General features: G+C 36.8%; 2 protein-coding genes across 2 annotated transcripts; both read left to right on the top strand.

The window, feature by feature from the left end:
- The first annotated feature begins 492 nt into the window (after positions 1-492).
- Positions 493-3,854, top strand: LOC149045723 (uromodulin-like). The gene is made up of 3 exons (XM_089206098.1): positions 493-600; positions 680-749; positions 1,914-3,854. Exons 1-3 carry the CDS (start codon positions 583-585, stop codon positions 2,327-2,329), a joined length of 504 nt encoding a protein of 167 aa, XP_089062224.1. The 5' UTR covers positions 493-582; the 3' UTR covers positions 2,330-3,854.
- On the top strand, positions 3,665-11,800 carry LOC149045722 (EGF-like repeat and discoidin I-like domain-containing protein 3). Its single transcript, XM_089205951.1, has 6 exons — positions 3,665-3,854; positions 4,424-4,809; positions 7,634-7,772; positions 8,869-8,985; positions 10,758-10,868; positions 11,352-11,800. The coding sequence occupies exons 1-6, from the start codon at positions 3,665-3,667 to the stop codon at positions 11,798-11,800; spliced, it is 1,392 nt and encodes a 463-aa protein (XP_089062077.1).
- The last annotated feature ends 339 nt before the right edge of the window (positions 11,801-12,139 follow it).

The raw sequence follows: 12,139 nt of genomic DNA, 5'->3' as shown, positions 1-12,139 counted from the left end.
AACCTGAAAATAACCTCCCATTCTTCAATGACTCTCCGATGTAGTTATGTTGAATTACTGAATTTTACGATAGCTTTCGTACTTTGTGACATAAAACTATGCTTACTTATGCAAGCAAACTTCATGCGTGGGGTGATCAAGAATTGCTTTATAAAACAGACACCAAGAGGTTTTGTAAATATGTGGGGGAACAATGCCATTACGCTAGCAACCAGGGAATTGCGAAATATAAGTCAGAAACAGGTTTTTTGCATTTCTGTTAATATGACTTGTTTTCAATTCTGTTAATATATTTTAGGCTTGATAAATGCAAAAACTATTCGAAATAAACGTCAAATTAACTTGACATATATCGTTGTAAAATGCTTAGGTCCACACAACCTTTAAACATTGCAATGGTTTTCAAGTCACTCTCTACTTCTATTTGAAATTGCTCTTTGACCTTTCTTTTTACTTATTTATTCAGTACTAAGCTAATATAAACACTACACTATCACCTTGATAGGCTAAAAAGTAGGTCAACAAATTGATTTTCTATTGATTCAAACTGCTTCATCTTAAAACCAGCCAAATGCAGAGGTCATGGAGAAGCCAATCCAAGTGAGATATTCTATGAAAAAAATGCTTTCGGATTCCAGTAACTTCAGAAGTTGATATTGTTTATTTCTTGCCTTAGCAGATGCTGATGACACTACTTTGGAGTTTACTCGGATTTGCATGGATGCTCTCGCCATTCATGTGTGTCAAAGGTATTTCTACTGGACCAAAATTTATTTTTTATTCCAAAATATTTGGATAAGATCATAGACATCTGGACTGAAACTAAATTCATCAGGATATAGCCGTAATTAAAGCCGAGAAATCTTAGTTTAAGTATGGGATATAAATCAAATTCTCTGATCTACAAGAAAACGAGGGAAGTTAGGGAAGACGAATGAAAGAGAGAGCAGGTGAAAGTCGATGTTAGACGAATTGTGATCAAGAGAAAACTGAAATTTTCAGATGTTCAAGATATTATTTTTTTAAAAGCTCTCATCAGTTATGGTAGCTAAATATCACTTTCTATAGAAATATGAAAACGCAACACGCACTTGAAGAGTTATTTATATACATCACCTGCAATGCATCTGCACTGAAAGTAACTACGCTGAAAAAGCGCTAAAAATCTACGTTAAAATTGCTAGTTCTTCAAATTTTATTCCACTCGGCTATGCAGAAGACTCAGAAACGAATCCTTTCGATGAAAACAAAGAACAGAAAAAAACAAACTTTTCAACGGAGCTCTTGCGTTTAAAATTCAAAGCTTGCCAATCGTGCGTAAGCCGAGTCCATACATACTGATGTATGAATGCATGATATCACGTATCAAAATGGCACTTAAATTGTTAGAAGTGATTCCATGTGATTTCAAAGGATGTGTAGGTCATTTAAAACAATGAACGATCAGAATTGCATACCATATGGATCGCAGATAAGGTATATACCGAGAAGATAACTCCGTCGTTGTTTTTTAAAGAAGTGGGGCGTTTAATTGAGTGGTAGGTTCCAGCTGAGCTCTTTAATCTTTACAAAGTCCACCGGTCTAAAAATTTGGTTAATGAAAATCAGCACCAAATTAACTAAACGGAACTTTGTTAATTTGTTTGCTTATCTGCAAATTTTTTACTTAGATGGAAACATATTCATTGATCACATTTGATCTGTTAGAAATTGGGATCAGTTCAGAAAATAAGTCGGCTCTATTTGAACATTTAAGAATTCAGTTACGAAATGTCCTTTGGAGCAAATTTCGTGAAACTCATGATTGGCAATTTCCTCTTAAATTGGATTGATGCGAGAATCGGGCCCATATGGAAAATAGGCGGAATGGATAAATTTGCTTGCAAGATCTTCACTTCTTCTTTCTTTTCCAGGTAATCCTTGCGAAGGAACTTACAAGTTTTTGAATGAAAGTGATCGTTCAAGGCAAACAAATTTAAATAAGTGTGATGCCACTGACTTAGACGGAAAGTGGGGTTGGTTCCGAGTTTCTGGAGAAGCAGGGAATGCCCTGGCGTCCAGTCTCCCTCCGTGGGGTACTTGTAATGCAGGCTCTCGAGCTTACCTTGTAGATAATCATCCGTCATACGCTGTCGGCGAACTTAACCTTACGCTCTGTGTGGCTAGAGAAAATAACAATTGCTTTTCTAGAAAGAGCCTTGCTGTAATGAACTGCGGCGAATTCTATTTATACGATCTGTTTATGATAAGGAGCTGCGGCGGCAAAGGATGGCGTTACTGTACAAATGGTATTGGTAAGTTGTGCTGCCCTGTGTACTGGGTGAGATAGAATTTAGTTTAGCTAACACGCTTTAGAAACAGATTTAAATTTTTTGGTATTTGTATATTCCTTTCTCATTTTCAATTCTTCCTCTTCGGCTTGCTGTTTTGCTCACTTTTTTGACTAAGCCGTCCAGAAAGTTCTTGCTTGTGTCATCCCGCTTACTACGCATGGTTCAAGTTTCGTGACGTTTCACGAAGCGTTATTGCTATACACACCACAAAGCTACAGCTAGTTGATACCTTTTTTACGGCTTTTAAAGTTTAGATTGTTCGTTTAAATATGCTGGAATTGCTTCATCTTTAAGGATTCCTGCACCTTACAATTTGTGGAGAGAAAGGACACTTGATAAACCGCTTTTTCTTTCTGTTTTGTTTTTGGTTTGTTTTTTCTTTGAGACGTGGGGACTTATTTGTATTGGTGCTTGAACGACCTTGTTTCAGTCATAAACGGCAAAAATAATAACCAGTTAATCATAACTGTCTCGCGATGTAAACTGGACACAGTTCATGAACTTTCTTGCGGCCATTTCTGGTCGACGATTATTTGCCCTAACGTGAAGCGAAAATGATATGTTTCGCTAGGCTTTTACGAGATATCTCTATGGGAAAAAATGCCATAGGTTTGGGACTTATCTAGTTATGTATCATTCCCATTGAAATATAGTCCAAACTACGTTAATAATTCGCGATGACTTGCCCGTTGTTGTATGTCTTTCAGAGATGCTTGCAAGAAATTGTCGAGCTTAGGAAATCGCATACAATCACAACTTGAAAAAAGAAAAAAAATCATCTTCTTTTTCAGCGGACGATAAATGCTCTTGGGATAAATGTCCGAACGGGAAACTGTGCGTTTTGAAGAATAATGGAACGCAATCTGAATGTGTGGATGGTAAAATCTATGACTACTTCGACTCAAATTAAGTCCATCATGTTATATATATGTGTTATTAATTGAGCGTGAGGGTACTATGGCTATATTAGCCGAGTTCTGTTATATTTTTGGTGTGAAAGGGGAGATTCTGTCATTCACTAAAAGCTGCGACTTATTTTTCTTGATCCAACCCGACGCGGTGCGCTGATTGGGTAACGATAGAGACCTCTTTCAAATTTAAAGCAACATTTGGGTTTGTCATGTTTGTGACAGTTAGTTCTAAATTTTTGTTAGATAGTTACATCACAAGTCTAACTTAGTATTAGAGTAATGTTCTGTGGAATTAGAGTAATGTTCTGTGGAATTAGAGTAATGTTTTGCGGAATTAGAGTAATGTTCTGTGGAATGTTCAAGTTTGTGGACTGTTTCATCTAGGTGTCACATTCCCTACACTTGACCTACCCGTTTATAATGACTTTAAAATGTTTTATTACAGCCCCTCCGTCAGGGCCTCAGCCTCCGATGATGCCTCCCTCAGAGGATCCATGCTCACCCAATCCTTGTTCGAATGGTGGTACCTGCAACAACGACTCCAATCCTTATACCTGCAGTTGTATGTTTGGATACTCTGGCGACAACTGTGATGTAAACAGCTATGAAGGTAAAAACCTTAAGGTTGATATGCATTAAAAAAAGTTTCCAATAGCAAACATTCAAAAATTTATATATGAATTACTTGATAAAATTTTTCCTGGAAGGTTCTTTTGAAACCATGGGGCTTATGACTATCAGCTTCTCCCTCCCCCCTTCCCTCCTCTAAATGAGACTAAAATTACAGCAATCATGTGTGGACTATTATTAACGACACATAGGGAATATAAAAGAGACAAATAATGATAATAAAAATAAGCGGAAACACTGAACGCATTCTGAAAAACAAAAGAAAAACACAGAAAATTGTGATTACTAGAGGAGAATTGCGAAAGCAAAAATGCTTTTAGTCTATATCTAGAAAGAGAGATAGTAGAGCCATTTGTTCTCTTAATTCTTATGGCAAACCATCCAGCATCTTTTACGTCTCACTGTTTCTCTATGCCATTGATTCATTCATCTATCTATTGAAAGTGTTCGACTTTGATTGGTCATGAGTTCCTATAGTTATGTTTATTGAGAAGTTCTGGTTTATGCCCTTTAGTGATTATTTTGGATTTGGTTTTACATCTTGTACAGCTACTAGAATGGCTTGGCCTGTTGGCTCATATTTTGGTTTCTCACCTTTTGAAAAAAATTTAGATTGCACTAATGCCCTGGGCATGCAAAGTGGGGCAATCCCAGATATCAGACTCAGAGCAAGTTCGACTTTGAATTCTTACACCGGAGCAAGCTTGGCCAGGCTGAACCTAACAGAGCAAGGGAACTACAGCGGAGGTTGGGTCGCTGGTGCCCTAGCTCTCGCACAGTATTTGCAAATTGTTTTCGATGCAACTGACACTGTTCTGACAGCTATAGCGACACAAGGAAGAGAAGACGCTGATGAGTGGGTCAAAAAATACTATTTAAGATACAAGAATTCGAATTGGCACAATTACAAAGAGACAGGGGGAATTTTTGATAAGGTGAGTACGATACAAGCTTTGAGCGATACAACTCTTTAAAGTGGCAGAAGCTTGGTAACACTTCTATAAGAAGTCACATTTTTTTGCGAATCGTCTAGAAGGTTGAAGCAAACTTAAATTTGAGCGAATAATTTATTACCCATTCTTCAAACGAAGACTTCAATGTTGATGCAAAGACTTGACTCAGGAATTAAAGAGAATAGTTGATTGCTAATGTAAAAACTTAAACGTTGATCTTTTTAGGTGTGTTTGAACTCTAATTGATGACAATAAGGAACGAATTTGAATGAAAAGAAAGGTTTTTGTATCTAAAATTGAAGACAATGTTTAAAAAAAAAATTTCATTGTTGAAATTAACACTTGAGGGTTTATGGGAACCAACATAATAACCAGCTCCCAGTTGTCTTGTTAGCTCAGTTGGTAGAACGCGGCACCAGTATCGCAGAGGTCACGGGCTCAAATCCCGTACGAGCCTGATTTTTTCAGGCCTTATTTTCACTACTACTTAAGTAGTGTTCATAACTGCGGGGATTGCCTACATATTCGTAACACTTGAATGTTGCATATGGTTTAAAGGTAACTCGACTGCTGATGATAAAACTTGAAAATAGCAGCTGAATTTGGATAAGGTTGAAAAGAAAACTTGAATGCTGAAAATAACATTTGAATTTTGGCGGGAAAATTAACGGCATATTGAGTAGTGCTAATTGGACTTCAATGGCTGAAATGAAAATAATTCCGAGATTGAGTATGGCGTTTTATGGCGGTTGACTGTAACTTTTTATCGTGTTTGCAGTTAACAATCAAACAAACAAATGACTTGTTAGCTAATCTAGTAAAGCTCCCGTACAGGCCTAAAACATTTTCAGGCTTTATTCAGTGTTCATTAGTGGGAAGATCACTCACATAATATTCATTGAGTAGTGGGGGTAGTAATAGCAGCAGTAATAGTAGCAGTGGCAGCAGCAGCAGCAGTGGGATACGTAGAAGTGGTAGTAAAACAAGTAGCAGTTGTAGTAGTACTAAAAGTAGTAGTAGTAGAAAGAGCAGTAGATGTAGTAGTAATAGTCGTAGTGCTAAAAAGAAGGAAGAAGAAGAAGTAATAGTAGTGGTAGTAGTAGTAGTAGTAGTAGTAGTAGTAGAAGTAGTAGTAATATTAGTAGTAGTAGTAGTAATATTAATAGCAGTAGTAATAGTAGAAGTAGTAATAGTAATAGTAGTAGTGGTAGTAGTAAAAGTAGTAATAGTAGTAGTAGTGATAGTAGTATTAGTAGTAATAGTAGTAGTAGTAATAGTAGTAGTAGTAGTAGTAGTAATAATAGTAGTATTAATAGTAGTAGTAGTAATAGTAGTAGTAGTAGTAATAGTAGTAGTAGCAATAGTAATAGTACTAATAGTAGTAGTAGTAATAGTTGTAGTAGTAGTAATAGTAGTAGCAGCAATAGTAATAGTTCTAATAGTAGTAGTAGTAGTAGTAATAGTAGTAGTAGTAGTAATAGTAATAGTAGTAGTAGTAGTAGTAATAGTAGTAGTAGTAGTAATAGTAGTAGCAGCAATAGTAATAGTTCTAATAGTAGTAGTAGTAGTAGTAATAGTAGTAGTAGTAGTAATAGTAATAGTAGTAGTAGTAGTAATAGTAGTAGTAGTAGTAATAGTAGTAGAAGTAGTAGTAGTAGTAGTAGTAATGGAAGTAGTAGTAGTAATAGTAGTAGTAATAGTAGTAGTGGTAGTAATAGTAGTAGTAGTAGTAATAATCAAAGTAGTAGTAGTAATAGTAGTAGTAGTAGTAGTAATAGTAGCAGTAGTAATAGTAGTAATAGTAGAAGTAGTAGTAGTAATAAAAGTAGTAGTAGTAATAGTAGTTGTAGTAGTAGTAATAGTAGTAGTAGTAGTAATAGTAGTAATAGTAGTAGTAGTAGTAATAAAAGTAGTAGTAGTAGTAGTAATATTAGTAGTAGTAGTAATATTAGTAGTAGTAGTAATATTAGTAGTAGTAGTAGTAGTAGTAGTAGTAATAGTAGTAGTAATAGTGGTAGTAGTAGTGGTAGTAGTAGTAGTGATAGTAGAAGTAGTAGTAGTATTAATAAAAGTAGCAGTAGTAATGGTAGTTGTAGTAGTTGTAGTAGTAAAAGAAGTAGTGGTAGTAATAGTAGTAGTAGTAATAGTAGTGGTAGTAGTAGTAATAGTAGTAGTACTAGTAGTAGTAGTAGTAGAAGTAGTAGTAGAAGGAGAAGTAGAAGTAGTAGTAATAGAAGTAGTAGTAGTGGTAATAGAAGTAGTAGTAATAGAAGTAGAAGTAGTGGTAATAGTAGTAGTAGTAATAGTAGTAGTAGTAGTAGTAAGAGTAGTCGTAGTAGTAGTAGTAATAGAAGTAGTGGTAGTAGTAGTAGTAGTAGTAATAGTAGTAGTACTAGTAGTAGTAGTAGTAGTAGTAGTAGTAGTAGAAGTAGTAGTAGAAGGAGAAGTAGAAGTAGTAGTAATAGAAGTAGTAGTAGTGGTAATAGAAGTAGTAGTAATAGAAGTAGAAGTAGTAGTAATAGAAGTAGTAGTAGTGGTAATAGTAGTAGTAGTAATAGTAGTAGTAGTAGTAGTAATAGTAGTCGTAGTAGTAGTAGTAATAGAAGTAGTGGTAGTAGTAGTAGTAGTAGTAGTAGTAGTAATAGTAGTAGTACTAGTAGTAGTAGTAGTAGTAGTAGTAGTAGTAGTAGAAGTAGTAGTAGAAGGAGAAGTAGAAGTAGTAGTAATAGAAGTAGTAGCAGTATTGGAAGTATTTTACGTTTCAGAAGTTTTCTTTTCTTTTCTTGTTATATCTTACCAATTTTAGGTGTTCCAAGGAAATACAGACCGTAATGGTATTGTCAGACACAAATTGAGCCCCATTATCAGAGCACATACCTTTCGCTTTGTAGTGAAGGAGTGGCACAATAGAATAGCAATGAGGATGGAGTTATACGGTTGCAGTGGTAATTAAAGATTCAAGCTTATTTTCCCTTTGTCTTCATCAATAACGAGCAAAAGTTGCCAGTTTCCAATTTAAACCTAAAGCTTTGGATGAAAGCCACTTGGTTAATGCTCAACAGCTAAACTTTTTTCTAATCTATTATAAAACTAATTATCTAGCATCTGATGTGAAGCATAACATGGAATCAAAAAGGAAGACTCACTATGCTAAAGTCACAAACTTACTGATTGATACACTGACTCACTGACTCACTGACTCACTGACTCACTGACTCACTGACTCACTGACTCACTGACTCACTGACTCACTGACTCACTGACTCACTGACTCACTGACTCACTGACTCACTGACTCACTGACTCACTGACTCACTGACTCACTGACTCACTGACTCACTGACTCACTGACTCACTGACTCACTGACTCACTGACTCACTGACTCACTGACTCACTGACTCACTGACTCACTGACTCACTGACTCACTGACTCACTGACTCACTGACTCACTGACTCACTGACTCACTGACTCACTGACTCACTGACTCACTGACTCACTGACTCACTGACTCACTGACTCACTGACTCACTGACTCACTGACTCACTGACTCACTGACTCACTGACTCACTGACTCACTGACTCACTGACTCACTGACTCACTGACTCACTGACTCACTCACTTACTGAATCACTGACTTACTAAATCACTGACTTACTGATTTACTGGCTGGCTGACTCTTCCATTAACTTACTGACTGACTGACCCACAGACTCATTGACTTACTGACTCCGACTGACTGACCCAGATATTGTTTGAATGACTGACAGGCAAATAGAGAGAAAAACCCGCTGACCGAGTGATAGAATCTTTGATCATGAGTGACTGACTTACTGAATAACTCTCTAGCTAGCTGACTGACAAGCCAACGGAAAGCAAGAATAATTCAAACCTATGTACCCTGCTCCGCTGTCTTCATCATTGATGATATTTCAACTTTTCTGATTCGTTTGAGATAAAAGCTTTTAAAACTATTGGTAATTGTAATTTTTTCTATTTTCATGGCTCACTATTGTCGAATTTTATTTATGTTGTACAGATCCCTGTTCGAGCAATCCATGCCTGAATAATGGCACCTGCAGTAGTGACCCTAGTGGATCCTACACTTGTAAATGTCCACCGATGTACAATGGTTCTCTGTGTGCCACTTTGCAGGGTAGGGCCGAAGATTTAAGGAAACAGTGGAGTAGACAATACAATTTTCTCAATGTCAATGGAGCATAAATTTACTGTTGGAAGTAATAGTAACCCTCTGCAACCCTTTTGTCTCATGTTAGATACGTTGATATATCAACCGTTTGCAAGGAGCTTTTCTTCATTCCTGTCATTGCTAGTCCAGGTACCATGGAGTTGCAATGACTGTTAAATCTCTCATCTTTTTCCTCTTAAATATCTTTTTAAAAGCTCTTTTTAGTGTGCATGGGAAGGAGGGGGTGAAGAAGTTGTAACCTGCCCTGCCTCCCCAAATATATGTGTCTACATACATAATATACATATATATATATATATATAAATATTATGAGAGGAAAAAAGGAGGCAACTACATTTTCCCGACAAGTCTGTTTCGTGAATCGCTTAAGAGTGAAGTGATTCACGAAACAGGCTTGTCGGGAAAATGTAGTTGCCTCCTTTTTTCCTCTCATAATATTTATTCTGCTCTGCTTCAACGTATTGAGCACTGTTCCACGCGAAAATCGACTTGCAGACTCCCTATATATATATATATATTTATATATATATATATATATATATATATATATAGTTTTTTTTTCACTAGTTTTTCTAGTTTGAGCACTCTGGCATGGCTTAGATGATCCCACATATGTGAGATCACTTGGGGTGGCTATATGGTCTTACCTCCATCCTAGCATCAGCACTGCACTGATGAGGCCCAGAAGGCCGAAACAGTACTGTCTGCAGTTATATATATATATATATATATATATAAATATTATGAGGGGAAAAAAGGACGTAACGTAGAAACGTAGTTACGTCCTTTTTTCCCCTCATAATATTTATTCTGCTCTGCTTCAACGTATTGAGCACTGTTCCACGCGAAAATCGACTCGCAAACTTCCTATATATATATATATATATATATATATATATATATATATATATATATAACTAACTGCAGACAGTACTGTTTCGGCCTTCTGGGCCTCATCAGTGCAGTGCTGATGCTAGGATGGAGGTGAGGCAATAAAGCCACCCCAAGCGATCTCACACATGTGGGATCACTTAAGCCATGCCAGAGTGCTCAAACTAGAAAAACTAGTGAGCATGCATAATGCTAGCAGCAATGACTCATCCTAGTAGAGTGCTCCATTTGGACATGAAAGCAAAGCTTTATATGCCAAAGAGCTATATCTAACTGCAGACAGTACTGTTTCGGCCTTCTGGGCCTCATCAGTGCAGTGCTGATGCTAGGATGGAGGTGAGGCAATAAAGCCACCAGTACTGTCTGCAGTTATATATATATATATATATATATATATATATATATATATATATATATATATATATATAACTGCAGACAGTACTGTTTCGGCCTTCTGGGCCTCATCAGTGCAGTGCTGATGCTTAGGGTTATATAAATATAGAGAATAATACATGGGCGCGCGTAGATATGGAATTTCTCTTCGAGTGTTCAACTCGACATCTCACTCGTTAGCTGCGCTCACTCGTGAGCTATCGAGTTAAACACTCGAAGAGAAATTCCATATCTACGCACGCCCATGTATTATTCTCTATATTTATATAACAGCCACACACAATGTCAACACATTTGAGAAGGCAAGAGGAAGTTCAAAATGTAGATTTCACGACGAAATTGCAAATTTGTGACTTCTTATTGAGCTCCCAATTGCTTTAGTTGTGTGAGGAAGATTTAACGTTAATTTTCTTTCGTGTTTCTATGTTATGCAGACTTCTGTTCTTCAAACCCCTGTCAGAACGATGGAAACTGCACGAATACGCCAGATGGCTTCAAGTGCATGTGTCTTATGTGGTACACTGGGAATGACTGTAGCACAAAACGTAATCGAATTTTATTTTGACCAATATATCGCATATTAAAATCATCAGTCGTTCTCTGGCATTACAACGATAATATATTTCTAGCAAGACATCTTAATGATTGAAAGAAATAACGAGGAGACAGGCAAATGAATGAATGGAACGAATAAGGAAAAATAAAACAGACCGACAGAATGGCAGGTTGAAAAAACCACTGCCTAAAAGGCTGACCGCCAATCAGACCAGCTTATTAAGATTGATAGCCTGGCAGACCGACAGACTCTGACGAAGGGCTAACGCACCAAACTTCTAACAGACAGTTAGAAATCTCGCACATTGGGATTGATTGTGGCACAGAAAATTTTTGACTTGCTGAATAGTGAATGTTTCATTAAAAAATGCTATCACCCTACATTTGACAAAGAACATTTGAAGATCTCTATTACTTTTTATGACATATGTTTACTCTGATATTCGAATAGAACACTTTTTTTCTAACAACAGAGTGTCACAGGCCTCTTGGGATGCAAAGTGGTGCAATACGAGAACATCAGCTTATTTCATCCTCGGAAAAAGACAATTCTTCTCGCGTTGGCTTTGCAAGACTGCACTATCAGTACAAAAAGAAGCCAAAGTCCTGGGTACCTTTGCTGGACCATAGAAATCAATGGTTGCAGGTTAATTTGGGAAACGAGCTGACCTGGGTCACTGGTTTAGCTACTCAAGGAAAACAGAGTAAAAGAGAAGCATGGGTCAAAAAATTCCAGCTGAGGTACTGGGGATTTAGAATAAGAGTGCAGTTTTATAAGGGCCATGGCGATATCCGCGCCAAGGTGAGTGAAATAGAGAATAATCGATGGGCGGGGTATGAAATTTCTCTTCAAGTCTTCAACGTTCAACGATTACAGTACTCACTTGTCGAAAAAAAAATAGAACACTTTACCAGAATTTAGTACCTACCAGCTATTTGTATTATTTTGTTTACTATGTAAAAGGACCTTGGATTGATAATGGTAAATGCTTTGCCATTCATTCATCAACCTGACAGAGAGGCGCAAAGGGCAAGTGACGTGTCAGCAGCTGATAGGCGATATCAAACACACATGGGCAGTTTCGGCTTTCCTCAGGACTAAAAAAACCTTGTAAAAATATAAAAAAAAAAACAAAAAGAAAAAAAGGCAACAACAACAGCACCCTGCATGTTTTTATGAAGTCTTAAAAATGCTAGGATTCGCTTAACTTCTTGAGATAAGCTCAGACGTATTGTCATGAGTTTGAGAAAGTATAAATGC

Source organism: Pocillopora damicornis, chromosome 5, assembly GCF_964200805.1.
Source record: "Pocillopora damicornis chromosome 5, jaPocDami1.2, whole genome shotgun sequence".
Classification (NCBI taxonomy): Eukaryota; Metazoa; Cnidaria; class Anthozoa; order Scleractinia; family Pocilloporidae; genus Pocillopora; species Pocillopora damicornis.
This window is presented reverse-complemented; position numbering and strand designations above follow the sequence as displayed.